Raw genomic sequence first — 20,340 nt, forward strand, 5'->3', positions numbered from 1 at the left:
TCTCTCTCTCTCTCTCTCTCTCTCTACGCTAGCACAAATGTGATCTGAAGGATAAAAATTTACATAGCGACAACTCTCCCCGTCTCTCCCGGTCTCTCCTCGTCTCTCCCGGTCTCTCCCCGTCTCTCTCGGTCTCTCCCCGTCTCTCCCGGTCTTTCCTCGTCTCTCCCGGTCTCTTCCCGTCTCTCCTCGTCTCTCCCGGTCTCTTCCCGTCTCTCCTCGTCTCTCCCGGTCTCTCCCCGTCTCTCCCGGTCTCTCCCCGTCTCTCCTCGTTTCTCCCGGTTTCTACCCATCTCTACCCGTCTCTCCCAGTCTCTCCCCGGGAGTTAGAGACTGTTTAGAGATGTTGTCACTATGTAAATTTTTATCCTTCAGATATTAAGAAAATTTCGGCGATTGCCTTCAAATACTGAGCTCGTCGAAAAATAATATAGGACGAGAAAGTAAATCGCGCCATATCCGCCACGCGCGCAATCGATAGATAGAAGAATTTCGCCATTTCAAGTGCCGACGCGTGAAGGCTTTATCGACGGAAAGCAGGACAACCTCGGTTGTTTTTAGATAACACAAAACCATAGAAATGAACGCTGCATAATACGCTGCATTTGACGCAGAGTGACATGACGGACGCGTCCACCACTTGTTACTCGACCAGAATACTTGATATACTCAATCAGGGAACAAAAGTTCTCTCGACACGGAGCTATTATATCCCATGCTTTCGATCAACCCGACACTCATGTCGTCTGCCTGCGACAGCGTTGTTATCTCGATTTCGCGGGTCGCGCGATAGCGCGCAGCGCGGCGCGCCCGCTCGTCTTTTCTATTTATCTTTCTTGTCTCTCTCGCGCGCACAAACCACGTAAGGTGGACGTCAGAATTTTTCAGACTGAAATTATTTCTATGTATTATTTTCCTTCTCTTATTTGCAGTAAATATCCGTGCGCGGACGTACAGGAAACTTTACACAAGCACAAACATTTCCACAATCATCTCTCTTACCTTAGGCAGTAAGGAAACCTGACGTTTCTTTCGACAGAAATTGGAACGAAGGAAGAATGATCGAATTTCCAATTTCATATCGAAGAATATATCGTGAGATTTAATTAAAACGTATCTTTTGTATGTTTGCGAATCGACGATATTGGCAAATTAGTGGAAAATCGAAATTAAAAATGAGACAAGATGGAAACGTTGATAAATGGCAAATATGTCACGAACAAACATGCCGTATTATGACTATTATCGTGATACGACTCGACGATCGATGGCACGCGACAGTCGGCAAGTTCTAAGCACGAACGACTCGGAATCCTAATTAATGTTGTCACTCACTGTCAATCCGGCGATTAATTTGCTTGCCACGTTTCTGGATCGCTCAGGATGAATTTATACAGACGAGCAAGAGGCAACGTCCACCGCGTCCGATCTTGCGAATTCATAAGGTATGCATTACAGTTGCGCGCCATCTCAAATTCCAAACACGTCCTTAATTCACGCAAGCCATTACAACACCTGCTACTACAATGGATATGTTTTCGCTCCTGTGCTTAAAACTCCAAATGATAAAGAAACACCGATCCGGCCATCATCAAGAGGCACATGTGCGTACATTTTTTTAACTTAAATTCATTTTTATTCTTTTCAGAGATAAAAAATGTGGTTTATATATAACTCAATAAAATCATATAGAAATTATGTTTCAAGACCGACAAAGATTCCGGAAAAAAAATAGTTGCAGTAACCATAATATTACTACAATTTATAGTTATTTTTGGATCCAACCATATTTTTATAATTATTTAATAATGTGAATTATAGTCGCAAATATCACACATCTTTTTCCTCAGTGTAGAGATAGTAAAAGTTACACAAAATATTCGCTACCAAAAACGGCTTATCATTATCTCCCTCTTTATTTCATCTTTATGTTTGATATTTTCATCGGTCCTATCTCAGTTACTATTATTAAATTGATAAAAGTAAATTTTAATTTTGATTCTATATCTTGAAATATGTAGATCCACAGTAAACAAACACACGAGAGAAGGACAACAATTTTAATTAATCCTGCATATAACTCGAATATTTTATCTCCCTCAAAACTCACTGTCGCTTTTATCAGCATCCAAATCGCTAATTTGCCACGCGGTGTGAGAAACGCACCGCGGAATATATATTCTATCACAACGGCAAAACGTTACGCCGTATCATCCACTTTTGTTTACTCAACGTATACCGAGAGTGAACTGCGAAAGCTCAGATATGAAAATTGGACAGTTATGGAGAATACAAACGTGCCCGGGAATACGCTCGATCATATTTGATTCATCTTACATCACGATTTTTCACGCCGTTCCGTTTCCCCGGGCGGAAACAAAACCAACTGGACCGCATGTGTGTATGTGTGTATGTGCTCGACGTAAAATTGACGTATATCCAGAAATATAACGACAGACGTCACTTCGCCGTTGCGGAACATTCTTAACACGTAATACGGGTAGCGCACATTGCATTACGAAACGGCAGCGAAACGTAAAACGAAATCGCTCTCGTCTTCACCTTGTTTCGTATTCACGGAGCTTAGGCATCCGATCTCGGACACATCGGGCGCTCTCGCATATATAAAGACGGAATCGGCGGTTCGCCGAGGGCCAGTCTCCGAAGTTTTTTCGGTGCGCGTTTAGCATACAACGGTATTAACGTCGTCGGCGGAAATGAGGGAGACGGTAAAAACCAGCGTTCGCAATCCCGCAAGATATTCGGCGTCGCCGAAGGAAAAAAACTGTCGGTCTCGTTAACAGCGGATCTGGCATGCCGACGAACATAGTGAACAGTATGATCGCGAGATAACGATAGTAATGCAACGAACGGTGCGTGAGTGCCTCTGTTAGAAGTTCTGATCCGCTGTTAGCGAAACGGCAGCGACCGAGGCAGATATAACCGCTTTAAATTATGAACGAAACGTTCGCAACGTTGTAACGATGAAATATTATTACGAAATCTCAGTATTTTAATGGGCAAAAATTCACCGATAAAATGCTTTACATTTTTGCAAGTTTTAAAATAGGTACATATTCTGATAAATGCGCTGACTCTGTTAAATTAAAACGTTGTTAAATTCTGCAAATTGAAAAAGTCATAATTTACACAAAAGATTAGAATTTCTACTTTTATTCATTTTGAAAGCATAAATGTGTGTGTGTGTGTACACTCGGGATGAAAGACAATAAAGAATGGATAAAGAGCAACATTTGATATTCTCAAAATAAATACCGAGCATTGAAATTAAACGCGAACGGAGATAACGATTCAGCGTTGCTCGACCATTCGAGCGCGTGTCGTATCGCCCCTCCGTTGTTTTGTTTAAACCGATTCTATATTTTTTTTTTTTTCAGCTCATCCTCATTCTCCTTTATATCGGACTGGCGGTGACATCAGATTTATCGGGGTATAAGCCCAGGGGCTGGCGTCCTAATGGCCGGCGTTTTAATCCCAACAACAATCGATTGCATGCGTATTACGGTGCTCCGGGATTACAAAGCTACGAACCCCCGGATACCGCAGCTACCTATCGCGACCCGTTATTTACCACGACCACGACAACGCGGCCACGAGCCACCACCGTAAAAACCACGGCAACAACACCGCGCACCAGAGAACCCACGACAGCGCCGAGCGGACAACCCGAGGACGATTTCGAGACGGCGAACCCGGCCCTAGCTATCGCGAATTCTTTCGCATTCAATCGACCTATATACGTCTACAATGCCTTCCCGTTTCTACCGGCTCAGATTATCGCGTAACGATGCGATACATGAAGAACATTCGCATTGTAAGATGTGATCGGAACGAAAGTGAGAAAAACGAGCGATCCGATCTCTGATGAAGAAAACTTCGTATTTGTAAACTTTAAACCGGTGAATTACAATGTTTCTCTTGAACCGCCATTTGCATATTAAGTTTCTTACAAATGCAAGGGTTGTTATTATAAACAAATCCATGTGAGAATAAAAAATTATTTTTTATCTAACTCTAGACAAGTTATACCTATTTTAAAATTATTTTAAATTATATTCGACATGTTGCGATAAAACTAACATATCTCATCTTGATTAATCATTTCTACTTCTCGTTCCTAATGTTTGTACACTTCATTCATGATTTTATATAAATTTTGCAAATAAATATCTTTAAGTATATAAAAACTAGTAGAAATAATATATATGTAAGAACAAAAACGTATAAATACAAAACTCTTGTAATAAATTAAGATTAATAAGAACATGTAAAATTTTCTCATAGTAATCGTGTAATCTGTCCGATGATTTATCTTCGATAGAAATCTTAAAAATTGGCAAAATTAATACATATAAAATTAATTATCTAGAGAACTTGTTTCAAAAAACATTTCAAATCGTTTAGTTCTTGCCTTCAATTATATTAATTTATATTTAATTAGAGACTTTTCTCTCCAGATACAATTCTCTGAATCAACGACATTATCTTGCCAATATTATCCCTAACATAATAAAGAATAAAAAGCCCTTCGGAAATAAGACAAAATTCAATAAAATTGAGTACAAGAAGTGCAGTGTACATGAATTAATTGGCGTTTTCGACCCGTCTTTTCCTCTGGAACTGGCCAATCAGTTATCCCTTCTTCAGAAGAATGGCTGTGATTGACCTTATAACGTCATTAATCGCTCCCGGAGCGATTAACCCAGGCCGATCGAAAACGTTAAATAATTAGTTTTACCTCGTGTTGTACGTCGAAATCCAATGCACATGAATTAACGGTTAGTATTACTTCCTGCCGCTGTTAAACATTTTCTAGTGATCCCCAAGGTCCGGATGCGTGAACATACCCTGAAAAAAAATCGAGAGAGTGAGTATAATTGGCGGGATTTCCTCTGGAACTGGCCAATCACAGTTATTCCCTTCTTCAGAAGAATGGCTGTGATTGACCTTATGACGTCATTAATCGCTCCCGGAGCGATTAACCCAGGCCGATCGAAAACGTTAAATAATTAGTTTTACCTCATGTCGTACGTTGAAATCCAACGCACATACATGAATTAACGGTTAGTATTACCTCGTGCCGCTGTTAAACATTTTCTAGTGATCCCCAAGGTCCGGATGCGTGAACATACCTTGAAAAAAAAAATCGAGGGAGTGAGTACAATTGGGGGGACTCTATACCGTGAGATTTCGCAAATTTCCGAGAATCTGCGATGACGATCCTCACTTTTGTGACACCGGCGCGTCCTAAATGGCCGACGGCGACGTCGGCGAATTGAAGCGGCGCGATCACAAATGCATAGCCCCCAGGAGAGAATTCGCTCTTCCGTCGCACACACATTTTTCTAACAATTCTTTTCACCCGCACAATATACGCGATACTCGCGCGCGCGCGCGCGCTCCAGAACTACGTGGCCGTCGCGCGAAGCTGTAACGACTGCGCAGGCCTTCGACTCGGTCGGTAAACGTTTAGGCTGCGTAAACGCGCCAACGCGGAGGAGAAGCCCGGAGCCCGTAGGAGAACGAAACCGCGGCCGCGTTTTTCAAGTGTACACTGTGCGTAGAAGTAACTGCGTTCGTATGCAAGGTTAGCACCTGTTGCATCGCGAGTCAAACAAATCTCGTTTCGTGTTTTACTCGCGTGTGATCGTTGCGTATCGTTCGCGCAGCGAACGCATGATTCTCGTCGACAACGCGTTTTTCGCGAGTGAATCTTGTACCGAGTGTCGTGAAGAAGCGGTTTTCGAGCGAATCGTAGTTTCGCGGAATCGCGCGTTCTTCCGTTTTGTGATCGTCATCGGGAGTGTCGTAAAGGACGTAAAGTATCACGCGATTCAGTTGTTAGCTTCAATTATTGTCATGCAAATAGTGTGTGGCAACTGCCGCACGAAGGTGCCATGGAGGTGATGGAGGAGCGACGATAACGAAGAAGGGGGAGGAGGTCCAAGGAGGGCATCAGGCGTCGGTGGAGCAACCATGGGTAAAACTATTTACTATTGAGAAGTTTTTATGTATTTATAATTACTTTTTATGAGAGTTTTGTCTAAAAGATTATTGTAAATACAATTTAATTTGTTAAATTAAATATCTCCCTAGTAGCAAAATACATTGGCAGTATATTGGCTAATATTGACTAAATATTAATTATATTAGTTATATTGGGAATGCATTGACCAAAGTTTTCCCAATGTTCCCCAATGTAATGCCAATATTTGTCATAAAATATTGGTTCCAAGTTAGAATGCAATTAATGTTTAATATGAAAAATCAATTGGTTCAATACCGACCTAATACTAAATCAATATTGAACCAATATTGCTGCTTAGACAAATTGGGTGAATAAGATGAAGCATTCACTTTATAATATTGAACCAATATTGGGAATATTATATTACTTTTCAATATTGTGTCACCGTTTTTTGCTACTAGCGAGACTGTTTAATGAATAAATAAAGAATTAAATGCGTGTAATAATTTATATCTTTTGAAATGTTGATTATTTTAATTTGTACATATTTATTATTATATGTTACAGATTAATGCAGTTTGTAACTCCACTGCTGCGCATCAGTATCAGTAAGTCTGAAAGGATTTTTATCTTAAAAAATCATGATTGTGGTGTAAATTTTTGGAGATTACATCCACGTGAATTATCTACACATTGTTTCCTATAGGACCAATCTTTTTCTGCATTGTAGGTAATTCAAACAATGCACATTATTACAAATTGGATAACATAGTACAAAAAAGTAATTAAGTTGTAAAATTTGTTAATAGATTTGACTTTTTGATAAATTAAAAATAATCTTAGAAATAAAAAAATTAAATATAATTCTTATTATTTCTGATAAAATCTGAATCTTTAATGATTCATTTTATTATTGTTTACATAGATGACAAGTAAGATAATTGACAAATATTTTTCATTTTAGGCGTAATGTAAATTATATTTTATGCGTAAACGCCCAATCCTAATTAAAACTATATCAACTAAAATCGGTAACTATCAGAATTCTCTTGGGGATAAAAACAAAATAATAAGTCAATATAAAAGCAACGCGAGTATACAAAATATACGACATTATGAAGAACACTAATCTATGATTCATCAATGTAATTTTCATAATTATTTCCAACATTCGTGTTTCGATGTTTCATTTATCCTGTGTTCAGCCATTTTACCAGCAGCAGTTTGTGAAGTATATTCTTTACTAACAGCGGTATACCGAGTTTGCTGATAAAGCATGTCTAGTTAAGAGAGAAGCGGGAAGAAGAGGTTAGAGTTAGAATATACCCACGTGTATCATGTTCATTGCGTGTCCTTAAATGTAAACATCTCTCATCCGTTCCTATAATTCGGTCGATTTCATAATTCGTAATCACATAGATTACGCAATATACAACAAAAAAAAACTATAAAGACAGGTAACATAATTTATTAAATGGTATTCTTAAAAAAAAAGAATAAAACGTGTGTGGTTAAGTTAAACTTTCTTCGGGCGTAGCTATTTCCTTTTTTTACTGGATAGTGAATTATCGTTTTTAATCTCTTCTTAATATTATATAACGCCCAGGTAATTATCTCATTTTTTTAAATATAATAGTAAATTACTCTACTTTCTTTAAAAAAAAAAAAAAACTTTGTCAAAGGGAGACTGAACGCAAGTTGTAGTTATTTCTTATAAATTCGATAGGTTGATAATCAGGAATCGGCAGGATGTCGGAGGTACATGAGGTCGACAAAAAGAAACGCAAGAAGAAACGTTCTCACAAGCAAATGGCAAAGAAATTTGCTCGTCAAAGAACCTCGACCAACAATCTGGACCAAGACACCTATGAGTACATGATGCGTATTCTTGAGGTGATATACGACAACTCGACTTCGTCCGAGGAGAAAGTAATGCTCGCGCAGAATGTCTATCAGGAGATAGCTGGTTGTGAGGTCGAATGCGCATGTAATCAGGTTGGATCTCGTGTCATAGATTCTCTGCTAAAGTACGCCAACTTGGAAGCCATTCAGAATCTGACTCAGGCACTTGAGTCGTCCCTAAGGCGCCTGTGTAGCGACAAATTTGCCAGTCATATTTTGCAAAAGATATTAATGGTCTGCGCCGACAGAGGCAACAGACTTCCAGTATTGAAAACAAAGAATGCCACTGGTGACAAAATAGGCACAAAATTAGAGAAAGGTGCTGACACTATTATAGAAGTTGATCCATCCGAGGTGCAGTCCTATCATGACATTGTTCTGAAACTGAGCAAATACATTCTCAATAACAGCGAGGAGTTTGTGTTTGACGCTTATGCCAATCACGTGTTGCGAGCAGTTATAGAATGTCTGGCAGGGTTGATCGAAGTTCCTAACGAAAATAATAAGAAAGCCTCTATGCCGGATCTTGCAGGAAGACGCCCAGTGGTCCAAGATTATAAAGATTTGCTGGTGCAAAGTTGCGACCGATTGCAAAAATGGCCACAATTCCATCAATTTGGACGAGAACAGATGACCTCCTGTCTAGTACAATGTATCTTATTTTCCTTGAAGGATGTTGATTCAGATTTATTAAAAACTATTATCAAACAGATTAGAACAGAATGTTTTAAAACGGAGGAAAACGAGAAGATATCAAGTATATTCAATTCAGAATATTCCATCAGAATTCTGGAAGCTTGTCTGATGGTAGCGCAACCGAAAACCTTCAAGAAACTGTACAAAACCTATTTCGCTGAAAACTTAGAATACCTGTGCTCGACACAAAATACCAACTTTAGCGTGCAAAAGTTATTAGATTATTGCGTCACTAAGGAACTTTTCGAAGAGATATTCGATAAAGTGGTGGAATACTTTCCAAAAATTTTCAAGCAAGGCTTCACCGGGATATTAGTCAGCACTGGAAATGCGTGTTTAAGATTGCAGACGAAGCAAGGTCCGTTCATCAACGCGATAACCGAACTGCTAAAATGCAATGCATCCACAGAGAATCAAAAAGCACAACTTATACGATGTATAATAACTCTAAAGAAGCCATCTGAACTGAACAACGAATCAGATAATCCACAATTATCTCTCCATTTACACGGAAGTCTAATTATACAAGCCATGTTAAAATTCAATAAACCCATTAAAATCATAAACTCCTTATTGGAGATGAGTAACGAAGAGTTGCTGCAATTATTTTGCGATTCGAAGGGCAGTCGTGTTCTGAACGCTTTCATGGACAGTAAATACATCGGAGACAAGAGTAGGGAGAAATTATGCAAGAAATTGCATGGCACTTGGGCAGAATTAGCCAAAAGCACGTATGGATCTTGGTGTTTGGACAAAATATGGGCGTGGGCGCACATGAAGCTAAAAGTTCTCATTATGGAGGAGTTGGCCGCAGCCGGGCAATCTTTAGGATCCACGAAATCGGGCAGGATCATTTCCGCGAAGCTAAACGTTCCCTTGTTCGCAAGAGATAAGAAGGAGTGGTCGCAATTTCAAGGGAAAGAGGAGAGGACCAAAGCGATGTTTGCAGATATTATCGGAAAGACCTCTGAGAAATAATATTCCGTAAAATATAATAGTTTCATATCGCAATACGAAAGAATCCATTATATGTATGTAATATACATAGTTATATAAATTGCAAGTGTATTGTATATTACGAAATATCAGATATTTTACATTTGACCGACAAATAATGAAGCTTATGCGATTTAATTTAATGTTCCAATTGTTCTCTAACGTAATTGTAGGGCATGATAAAAAAAAGTCTGCTGGTATTGTTTCTTACATTCTGACATAGAATAATCATATATATTTCGTTAATTTATAAATACACTTTATAGGATCCATCATACATCCCCGCAACGCAATGTGCCTAGGAAAAATTACAATAATTCGTCAATAGTCTAGATTTGAGCAAAGTTTCCTAACGCGTATGACCGATAAATCCACTTCATCTTTCCAGGTGTTGACTAGACTTAAATATACGTAATAATTATCATATCCTGAGATGCGTGCGCGCAAAATAAACGATTTGAGATTCTTCAAGTTACATTACAATCATTAAACCTATCAATTGACTAGGATAAAATCGATGTGATTCGTTCTTCGTGTACGAAACATCGAGGTGAGCATAGACATGTAGTAAAATCAAATCTTTGTGTGTATCGTAGCTATGTTTGTTATGTGCATATGTATATCAACTTCGTCTTGCAGTACACATTATTTTCATAACGATATTTTGCGGTGTAATATCGAGATACAGTAAAAAGTTACATCGACGTGAGAAAGAACATATATTATTCGATTGTTTGTAGAGGAGGAGAAGAGAAACTAACTCTCGTGCAACGTCATAATTTTATGCATTGATTCAGCCGATGTGTCGAAGACAGTAAAGTTTTGCGAATAAGCGAAGGAGGAAATGGCATTTTCTAAATCGCGTCCCCAATCAATTTCCCTGATTGGATGAGCGCATCTTCCAGCGCTCCTTCGCGTACATTGGAGAAATTTAACTTGTTAACGGCGAAATGAAGAAACGTCTACACTAATGGGAAGAGTTATTTTCGTAACGCTACATTTACCGCTAATATCGATTCGGAGCAATTGCGAAACGCACTCTGCGATTCATTTTGATCGGATTCACGGTTATCTATTACTCTTTTAATTGCAGAAATTGTTTAAGACACGCATTATACTTCTATTGTTTGATTTAATCCTAGATAATAAATGGATTGCAAATCTGCGATTCTCAGTGGAAGAGAGAAAGGAGAAACGATTCTGACACACGATGCTGATAACATTTACGACAATACTATGTATAGTTTCGCCGGCATTATTTATCCGGAAAACGCAAATAGTTACGTGATCAATTACGCTACTTCTGAAATCGGTTGTTCATTTTGTGTCGTGTTATTAGCGATAAAATCTTAAAACGTTTTTTTATCACATCCGACGTTTAATTTGAGGCCGGTAATCGAATTGTCTAAGAAATTTATTCGCCTCTCTGTATGATTACGCATTTTTGACATAGACTATTTTTGGTTATCAGCTGATAATATAAAATAAATTCTTAAATCGTTAAAAAGTATTACGTTAAAATTAAACTATCGCACTCGAGTAACAAATTTTTGAAAGATGTTCCAATTCTTTAGCCATCCTTTGAATGTTTAGTTACATATTCTTTGAGTAACGATATTTAAAATAATATTAAATAATTTTTAATATGTTTGATTTGTTAGATATTTGGTTTAAGTTGAATTAATGTGACGCTTTAGCTGTCTAATGCGAGTAGCCAATGTAATGCAGGTACTCGTATATGATACGGGTACCTGCAAAATCAGTTTTTCGCCGGTATATACGGGCGGACGGACGGGCGGGTATCCGGATATTTCGAGCAATAGTTATTTTAATATAATTCAATGATCAATAACAGAAATAATCATCAAATCGTTGATCAACCATTTAAATATTCCATTTTTTAAATGGATGAAATATTCGTGAATTTCGTTTGTTATAACATTTTTTTTAATTGATGAAACATGAATTGAAACACTGGAATTAGCGATCTATTCAGCGAATGAACTGAAAATCGAACTAATATTTTTTGATGCTAGTCCGATTATCAGACATTTGTTTTCTCTTGACAAGCTATAATCCATTTTTTTCGTAGATATAGATTAGAGAAATTTTTGTTCATACTCATCCATGTGGTGAAATATATTAAAAACGAAATTTCCGGTCGCGAAAAGAAGATGACACAACAATAAGTGTACGCAGAAGATGTATGATCGGCGAAAAACGCTGTAGAAAATGAATGAATCAAGAGGAACGAGGGAGAAATTATCTTGTGAACTTTTGAACACCTAATTGTCAAAATTAGAAATTAGCTCTTTCTTTTCTCCGTGCTTTTCTTTAAATCTTAATTCTTACGGGGACGCAATCGGAAATCGGAGGGGACAAAACGTGCACCCGACAATCTCAAGTCGGTCCCCGATTTCGAGGTTCAGGCATTCAGTTTCACGAGTTCCTCGGTTCATTTCAATTCATGCATTCTTTACAGACGGAGAGTCTTTGAGGGAAACGCGATCAGCGCGACTCGTAGTCGATCGATCTGACCGATCGCTGATTGTTCCTAGTACCGCGACGTCACTTCCCCTTCGCGACCCCGGCGGACGGCACCGGCGTGGCGTCGACCTCGTTGACGGTCGTGGAAAGATTCGCGGCGGCGACCCTCGGCGGGCTGCGCGACGCCGATCTTCGCGGTTCGCGCGGCGGCAGATTGTTGCAGGTCGTATGATGGCCGGCCTCCCAGTCACGATGCTGACAGAAGGAGCCGCAGTAACGAGCGATCCCGCATCCACCGCAGGTCTCCAGAGCGGGCCTGCCGCAATTCCAACAGCACTGAAAATGATAGGATTCGTGTAAAAAAAAAAAAATCTTAGACTTCAACCAGTTTTTATTTAAATAATTTAACTCGGATAACGGCAAAAAATCCAAGAAAAGGGATATAAAATATTAAGACGCGATACACGAATTATGTTTGGTATAGAAAGATGAGATTTAATGTCCGAAAAAATGGAATTAAAAAATTGAGACTAAAAATTGAGTATAATACGAGAGTGATAATTTAATTTTACATGAATATAATAATTCCACACACAATGATGGCTACGTTTATTATCGAGAAGTTTAACATTAGCGCAAAAGTAGATTTCTAGATTACTTGAAAGAAAGATATATTTTAAATAGTCAAATCTATACAACTTTGAAAGATATCAATTAATTGCAAATGGTTGTTACACTCACGGATCCCATCATGCTAGTGAGGTGAATGTCCTTCTCGTCGTCGGTGGTCGACGGCGCCGAATTCGGCGTTGTCGTCGGGGTCGTGACGTTCCTGGCACTGGTCTCGACCGCGGCCGAATTTCCGTGAACTCTCAGGAAAGGGCCCGGGCGGAGATTGCCCGGATTTCTTTGGGACAGAGGAAGATCCAGTAATCGATGAACCCTCAAACGTTCGTTCGCCCTCGATTCCGCAACCGCAACCGCTACGGCACGTTGCACCTCCGCCACTGCAGCCCTTTTCACTTCTAACACTGCTTCCTCTGGAGAACAATGAAACCAATTTCCGTTTAGTGTCTTATTTGATTGTTACATTTCGATCATTTCAAATAATTTTTCGTATATTACCTGTACAAAAACTAATAATTTTATTTAAAAAACGAAGTATAATAAAAATGCCTACCGGCTCTTCGTTTGACCTCTGCCACCCTGTCCTCGGTCGCCCTGATCGTTTGCGCGACAATCTCGCCGGACAGTCGCTTCAGACTACCATCTCGATCGCCGGTGGACGACTCGACTTGCACCCCGTTAGTCGACGAGGGATTGTTGCCGTTACTATTGCCGTTATTGCTAGTACCATTCTGTGCCGTGACCACACCTGGCGGAGGCGCGGCGGCCGCCGGACTAGAGCATCCTCGTCGCTGGAGGATCGCCAGTGCCCTCTTCGTCTTCTCGACCATGCCGAGGATGCAGTTGAGCATCACGTGAATATTCTTCCACTCGTCGTCGAGGCTGCCACCATTCTGCATCTGCAAGCCGTGACTGCCCATCGATTGTTGCGGCTGCTGAGTCAGATGATGCGGCGCGGAGAACGCGTTTATCTGATTAATCTGCACGAGACTAGGCGGCACCGGACTCGGCCCGTGGCCGTGGCCGTGCGCGTGACCTTGGATCGATCCGCCCGAGGAGTGCAACGGATGGTACCAGCAGTAGGACGGGTCCGTCGGCTGTTGCTGTTGCTGCTGCTGTTGCTGCTGCTGATGGTGATGGCTCCAAGGATTGACAGATCTCTTGCCGTACACCGGCATGTCGTCCAGAAGCACGCCGTTCTCGTAATATCTAGAAGCGCAGAAGATTCGCTAATTTTAACAGGAAGAAAGTGATACACATAGGAAAATGTGAAGTCTGATTAGCAGTTCAATTATTACTCTACGTTAATAATAGTATTAGAAAGATTAAAAAAACGACGTGCTCTATTCTATAATATTTTCGAAACGTGAATTAACATTCGTCCAAGCCTCGCTATTGTCCTTTGCACGTGGAACGCTTTTACTTTTATACGGCGAATTGTACGGACAGTCAGCAATTCGTGCGAGGGTTGCCTGCGAATCAAAGACGACTGTCTACGTGTACACCCACGCTCGTCGACACGTGTGCGCCACGATGCGGTGTGTATTAGCAGGATGCCAATAGGCACTCGAGGCAAGTTCGTCGGCACTCGTGGGCGAAGGGATAGCAGGCTGCGCGGGGGAGGTAGGGACGCGATGGGGTGTTCGGGAAAGGTGGTGCCCCGATGATATATGGAAACGTCACCGGCAGACATATCGAGAGGAGGCCAGGGTGGCATTGCCAGGGCGCGCATCGCGTTTTGTCGCCTTCGCATTCGCTTCGTGGCTCCCCTTTCCCTATCTACTCTACATCTACGTGCATATCATCCTGACCGGAAATCCCGGCCGTCCGGCGATTTCATCAACACCTCGATTCGCAGCGGAGGTTGGCAAGTGGAACGAATTACTCCTCTTCTACCATTCGTACTTGGCAGCTTACAACTCGATAAATATTAATATTTTAAGGCACTAAAAAAAAAGATCTAAAATATTCGCTGAAAAATCAGTCTTTAAAATGCTTGAAGATTCGTTAGATTATATATATATATATATATATATATATATATATATATCGTGAACCTTCGTTTTTGCATTTTAAAACACTTTCTCTCGAACTATCAATATTTAGCCAAGTGTTGAATATACGGAATCAGGTTTGCGTTAATGGGTATTCGATTGCAATAAATATCGGGGAGGTATTCAGGCCGGCGGCCAAGATTTTTCCGAAATTACGGCATTTGCGGTTTGGCAAACGTATTACACGCGTTTGTACGCGCAGCCACAGCTGCATGGCGTTCATTATCACGTGAATTACCGTTATGGACGAGCGAAGATTCCACGCGATCTTGCCGCGTGAGAAGAGCACAATCTGGGCAATAATTTATGCACTTGCTCGTTGCAGATATTTTTCTTTCTGCCGATTATATACATATAGAGAAAATCATTACGTTCGCTATTTCAGTGTATACATTATAATTATTATTGTCTTCAAATTCTAACAAATAAGTAATTAATTATGAATTCAGATAAGTTTTTTAAATATTATAGACGGCAAAAAAATTATAATTCCAATTTTATTTTTCTCTCTTGAGGCGCTACCGTGCGGTTAATTATTTTCTCTCTTCGAAACAGTTTTCCTTTAAAAAAAAACCAGCAGTTTCAGAACCATAGTGCAATCACGAATTGCAAATATAATTATCTATTAACGAGCAAACTGAATTGAACCCGTTTGTTTCGCCCCGTTAAAAATAAGTGATTCGAGCAGCTGAATGAGCGAACGTCTGCCTGACGATGGAGAATCATCGCTGTGCATCTGGAAGTACAAGGCGATACGTATTCACACTCACGGGGTGTCGGAGGCACGGCGTTTCGGTGCATGAGCGGCGCCAGGATAATGGTGCAACGCGCCCGCGGCATTGCTGCCCGCCGCGTGCTGAATGGTACCGACGCCGGGATTAGAATTCGAGCGCATAGCGTAATGAGCGGAGCACTGATTACCGCCGCTGATTCCATTCGCACCCCCGTGCTCGCCAAAGACCTCGACGGACTCGCCGGACGGTGCCAGCCCTACGGCCTCGAGAACGGCGGACTCGTTGGATCGTAGAAACTGCACGCAGCTCTGCGAACACAAGAAGAATCGTGCTCTCATTAGTCCCTTCCTGTGCCACATTATGTGTCACGTAAATTAATCTCATAAACTATTCTCTTTCTCTGTAATACATATGTAAACGTATTTTTCCTTATAACTCACAATCAGTGTAGTGTGATCTTATTGGATTCTAATTAATTCTTCTATATAATAGTCGAAATTTAACTATTTCTGTCTTTTGTCATATAAACCGCTGCTATAAATGTTTTTAAGCTATAAAAGTTATACGTAATATTGTTTGCATCGGAACTATAAATTCCGTTATAATGGGAGGGAAGGAGATCTACATTAGGACGCAGAAGGAAGTATGTTAAGTTTGTCCCTGAATCAGGTCGCATGGGCCGATTGGCCCGCTCGATCACATCGGTTTCGACTTTTAATATTCGTTTCACTGCTTTCTTTATCGCCGTTTCCCGCCACTCGCGACCACCCAGTCGAAGTTCTCGTCGAGCCCCTCGTTCCGTCGTGCCCTCTCTTGCCCCAATAGCAAAGTCGGCATGGCAGGGTGGGATTTATCGCTTCTAATTCAATATCGGTACCTTCCAACCTCCTCCCGCGCCCGTCCCTCGCCACTTTTCCTTCCCTTACTTTCGAGCTCCTTCGTTTTCACGACTCGCAATTAACGATCATCGATCGGCGAACCAGGTAGACACGATGACCACCCGCGCGTGTACATGTGCGAAAAATATTCGCGCGACACTTCTCCGGAACCCTAAAAGTTTCTGATTGAAAACTAACGGCATTGAGAATCTTGAGCGTTATTCTCAAGCTGATGAAATAAGTAAGGATATGTATGTCCCATGTTTTAAAGCATTAGAAAATATCAAAGTTTTAGAGATTGTTCTATTAGGTCTTTGAGTGTCTGCGTAAAATTTGAACACAATTCTTTTATCAGTTTGAATAGCAATAATAATTAATAGTCGACTATTGGGAGTTTAATTATCGCAAATATTTACTATAAATATGCAAGCAGCTATAAGCTTTCAATTGTTGGTACAATTTTTAAGAATAGATCTTGCAAGAAGACGATTTACATGTATATGATGCCGAGTTACGCGTCGGGGAAGATGTTGCGAAGGGAAAACCGGAAAACCAAGCCGTTACGCCGTGCCTGCGACTTTCGATCCTCACGTGCGCCTTCGTCGCGCCGGCAGAAATGTAAATGCTCGCTATTAATTTGCAATTCGTTACCCCACCGTGAGCGCTCTGTCGCCCGGCGCGGCGCATCTCACTCTTTCCGTTTCACTCGCCTTCGAGACGGGCAACAGCTGCGGACGGTAGCGTAAGCGAGAGAAGACTCCCATTAATCCTATCCAGCCTCGAATTTCGCGGCGTCGTGAAATTTAAAGGTGCGATGTGTATCAATTGATCAAATGCAATGAACTTTGTTGCATTAAGGCCCGCGAATTATTTGACCCCAACAATGTTCTACGAAAAAAAAAAAAATCGGCTCAAAGTTGTGTATTGTATATATATATTAAGTTAGAGGGATACTTTTTCGCAAATACTCGTAATTTTAATACGCCACAGATTAGTACAGTTTCCCATTACAGTGGGAACACATATAAAAGCGTTAATGCATTTTCTCTAACATTAATTCCCCGTAAATTTGCATAAATGTTACCGCCCGATATAAAATACGACGTGGAAGCCTACCCCCACCTTTTTTTTTGGCAGATAAATAATCGCAAGCACCGGATTCAAAGCAGCCGATGCGTACATGGATGGCCAAAGTATACCGGATTAAATCGTACATCCATGGATTCAGCGCGAGAAGCTGTATGCAAGGGATAATTTTAAGGACGAGATTATACACATTACAGACGAACAGTTCCGAGCTCCCTTATAATTCTCTGAAATGCAGCGTTATTTAATCGGTTCTTTCCCAAGCGATTCTTTCTACCAAAGCCTAAGTTATGTCGTACAAAAAAAGAGTGGATTTTATAAAGATTTGTTATACCGCCGTAACTTTCCGCATTTTTTAATTCGCCACGCAGAACCAGATTTTTGATAAAACACGGATCAACGAGGCTACGTACATTTTTTTTTTACATTATCAGGAATAATGGATTGTAATTCGCGCATATCACGTATCACGCGTAATGTCATATGACTACCAAAGCTCCTCGCGTCTCGCATGTAATATGTACCACAACAGGTTCACGCTGCAAGAAAATTCGGAAGGAAGGAGAGTAGGAAAAGTCGTAGCGCTTTTTTTTCCGTTGCCCGAGCCGCCCCTCTTTCCCTCCCTCTCTCTCTCTCTCTCTCTCTCTCTCTCTCTCTCTCTCTCTCTCTCTCGCCTATGTACCGAGTCGTTCATCCATCTTGGAACAGACTGGCATGCTCCCACCGGCGATCGGAAAGTAGCCTGGGAAATTAAAACAACCTGCCAGCCGGTCAGCCTTGCTTCTGTTGATTTTACCGTGTCCTCCCGCGCTTCCGCGTCGCGTTCGTTATACGGTATGTCCCGGATCTGACACGCAATTTCTCACGCAGATTCCGGGACGTGTATTTTAAAATCGATTTTCCCCTCGTAACGATCTGACGAGACGTCGTCCGTAACTCTTGTAATTCTTGCATTATTCAACGTCGAGCGCGGGCTCCGACGATACAGCTTCCAGTTGTGGTGAAACGAAAATATCCCCGCCGCTATTTATATATGAAAATATATATAACGTATAATAATTGAATGTCGTTGTGCGATAATTATTTCGCAATTGTATTGGCGAAAAGTTGGAGCGCCGCAAAGAAATAAAACGACGAATGCATTCTGCCATGTAGTCACTGGTTTGGAAAATGAATTTTATAATCTGGGAAACTGACATCTGACCAGTCGCTTAGAGCTCGGTTTAAAATTTAACTAATGAATAATTAATCATTACTTCATTGCGAGATATGAAGAAAATCTGAGCTACATGGCAATTTTTTAATTGCATTACCTCAATATACCGCGATTTTAATAAAAAGACAATTCAAATTTATTTTATTTGACAGGAAAAAAAACAAACGTTGCTGTCGTCGACATACATAGAATTTTAATGAAATTTGTTTATTGAAATCAATGTGAGTGCTCTAAAGAGGAGGAAGAACACTAGAAAATTTATATTTAAACAATCCCACATTAATATTCACGATAATTTATTCCGCAGACCTTCAAGAAAATAAGAGAAGGAAGATCCTTTTTTCTTCTCTTTCGAGACTTTAGACGGGAAGGAAATAAAAATACATCCCCTCGCATGAGTCCGCGGTGACTCGTCTATTATCTTGAACGGCATACTTTGTGGTTCCATATTGGCCACAATGTCGCGGGGAAGCGAGCGCGTGAAAGGATTCGGGGGCGCGGTTGCACTTGCCCAAGCGCAGTAGTGCATACAAATTTATGAGCCGGCGCGTGGCTCAAGCGCGACAAGGTAACAGGGTGAGAGAGAAAGAGAGAGAGAGAGAGAGACATCAGGCACGTGCGGCATCTTCGAGAAGGGATGGACCGGTTCCTGCATAACAAACGCCGTGGAATAGTGATCTTTCCTTGCTCGAAATGCAACTGCATTCTCGGAAGTCTGCCACGTGCGACATCGATCTGCCATTTAGAGCGACGGCGTAACGTCACGCGCAATCTCTGTCCGTCTCTTCGTATGTTTCCCATCGGGAATAAAAGCGCGATAAAACAAAAATCGCGTACGCCGCGTATTGTTAATGCGACCCACGATGCGATTAGACAAAATTAGAGAGGAAAGAGGCGTCTTAAAAGATTTTAAACATTAACCAGAATAAATTTTGATTATAACTCGATCATTTAAAGATCATGATATCTAAATACTAATATATTAATTAAATTAAATTAAGCTACTCGACGTTTATTGTAAAAGAGTTTGTGTTTCAATTTGATATTCTGATTGCGACAGTTTCCGACCACGAAGTAGCAGTTTTTGCAGCGCGGGGAAATGCGCGTCTTCATGCATCGTTACGCGCCACGCAGCGCTGCGTCGCATTGCACACTAGTGCAATGATTTATGATCGCCGCGGTGACTCCAATAAAGCATCGTTTTGCTTATGAATCAACCGTCATTATTCTCATTGCAGCCTTCGCGACACTTGGCCGAATTTAGGGAAACTCATACGAATTTTTTTTGTCCTCTTGCAATACTCGCGAACATTAATTAAAATTTAAAAGTGCAAGCCTTGAAATAAAAGTACATTGCAATTCGATACAACAGACATAAAAATAATAATAATGATCATTCGTAATTTTTACTTTTTACACGTGTAAAAATTAATTGATTTTTGTTTAGCTGAGAAAGATGTAAGAAAACCGAAAAAAAAAAACGTAATAAATCGTAAGATTTTACCTGATTATTCGCCCTGGCCGCGTTGCTCAGGTCCCTTTGCAGAGAGGGCAGGGTGTGTTTGAGGTACGGCAAGACGAAGCTTCTGAGTGGAAAGTTGGTCGCCTCCTGCAACGCCGAGTGAAACTCCTCCGCGGTCATGCTGCCGCTCTGCAATTAATGACACGGCGGGCG

General features: G+C 40.8%; 3 protein-coding genes and 1 long non-coding RNA gene across 8 annotated transcripts in view; 2 read left to right on the forward strand and 2 right to left on the reverse strand.

The window, feature by feature from the left end:
• Positions 1-273: 273 nt before the first annotated feature.
• Positions 274-4,033, forward strand: LOC105834193. The gene is made up of 2 exons (XM_012676491.3): positions 274-2,729; positions 3,399-4,033. Exons 1-2 carry the CDS (start codon positions 2,718-2,720, stop codon positions 3,804-3,806), a joined length of 420 nt encoding a protein of 139 aa, XP_012531945.1. The 5' UTR covers positions 274-2,717; the 3' UTR covers positions 3,807-4,033.
• Positions 4,034-4,425: 392 nt separating this feature from the next.
• Positions 4,426-7,124, reverse strand: LOC105834189. 2 transcript variants are annotated; one of them, XR_001138866.3, is made up of 3 exons: positions 5,249-7,124; positions 5,041-5,153; positions 4,426-4,869 (listed from the first exon to the last, which is right to left on the reverse strand). It is a non-coding gene; the product is annotated as an uncharacterized LOC105834189 (long non-coding RNA). The 2 variants fall into 2 exon arrangements; XR_004964369.1 differs by having other exon boundaries at positions 4,426-5,153.
• A 166-nt stretch (positions 7,125-7,290) lies between these two features.
• On the forward strand, positions 7,291-9,699 carry LOC105834195 (nucleolar protein 9). 2 transcript variants are annotated; one of them, XM_012676495.3, is made up of 2 exons: positions 7,291-7,446; positions 7,716-9,699. In XM_012676495.3, the coding sequence occupies exon 2, from the start codon at positions 7,739-7,741 to the stop codon at positions 9,563-9,565; it is 1,827 nt and encodes a 608-aa protein (XP_012531949.2). In that variant the 5' UTR covers positions 7,291-7,446; positions 7,716-7,738; the 3' UTR covers positions 9,566-9,699. The 2 variants fall into 2 exon arrangements, with proteins under 2 accessions (XP_012531949.2, XP_012531950.2); XM_012676496.3 differs by having other exon boundaries at positions 7,296-7,595.
• Positions 9,700-9,783: 84 nt separating this feature from the next.
• LOC105834187 (protein CBFA2T3) overlaps positions 9,784-20,340 on the reverse strand; it is a 34,892-nt gene continuing 24,335 nt past the window's right edge. For all 3 annotated transcript variants that reach the window (XM_036291197.1, XM_036291198.1, XM_036291199.1), the window contains exons 4-8: positions 20,170-20,316; positions 15,522-15,793; positions 13,251-13,906; positions 12,812-13,110; positions 9,784-12,406 (exon numbers count right to left, since the gene is read on the reverse strand). In XM_036291197.1, the coding sequence (XP_036147090.1) occupies positions 12,152-12,406; positions 12,812-13,110; positions 13,251-13,906; positions 15,522-15,793; positions 20,170-20,316 (1,629 nt within the window). In that variant the 3' untranslated portion in view covers positions 9,784-12,151. The remainder of the gene's footprint in view (positions 12,407-12,811; positions 13,111-13,250; positions 13,907-15,521; positions 15,794-20,169; positions 20,317-20,340) is intronic.

This window comes from Monomorium pharaonis, chromosome 8 (assembly GCF_013373865.1).
Source record: "Monomorium pharaonis isolate MP-MQ-018 chromosome 8, ASM1337386v2, whole genome shotgun sequence".
Lineage (NCBI taxonomy): Eukaryota > Metazoa > Arthropoda > Insecta > Hymenoptera > Formicidae > Monomorium > Monomorium pharaonis.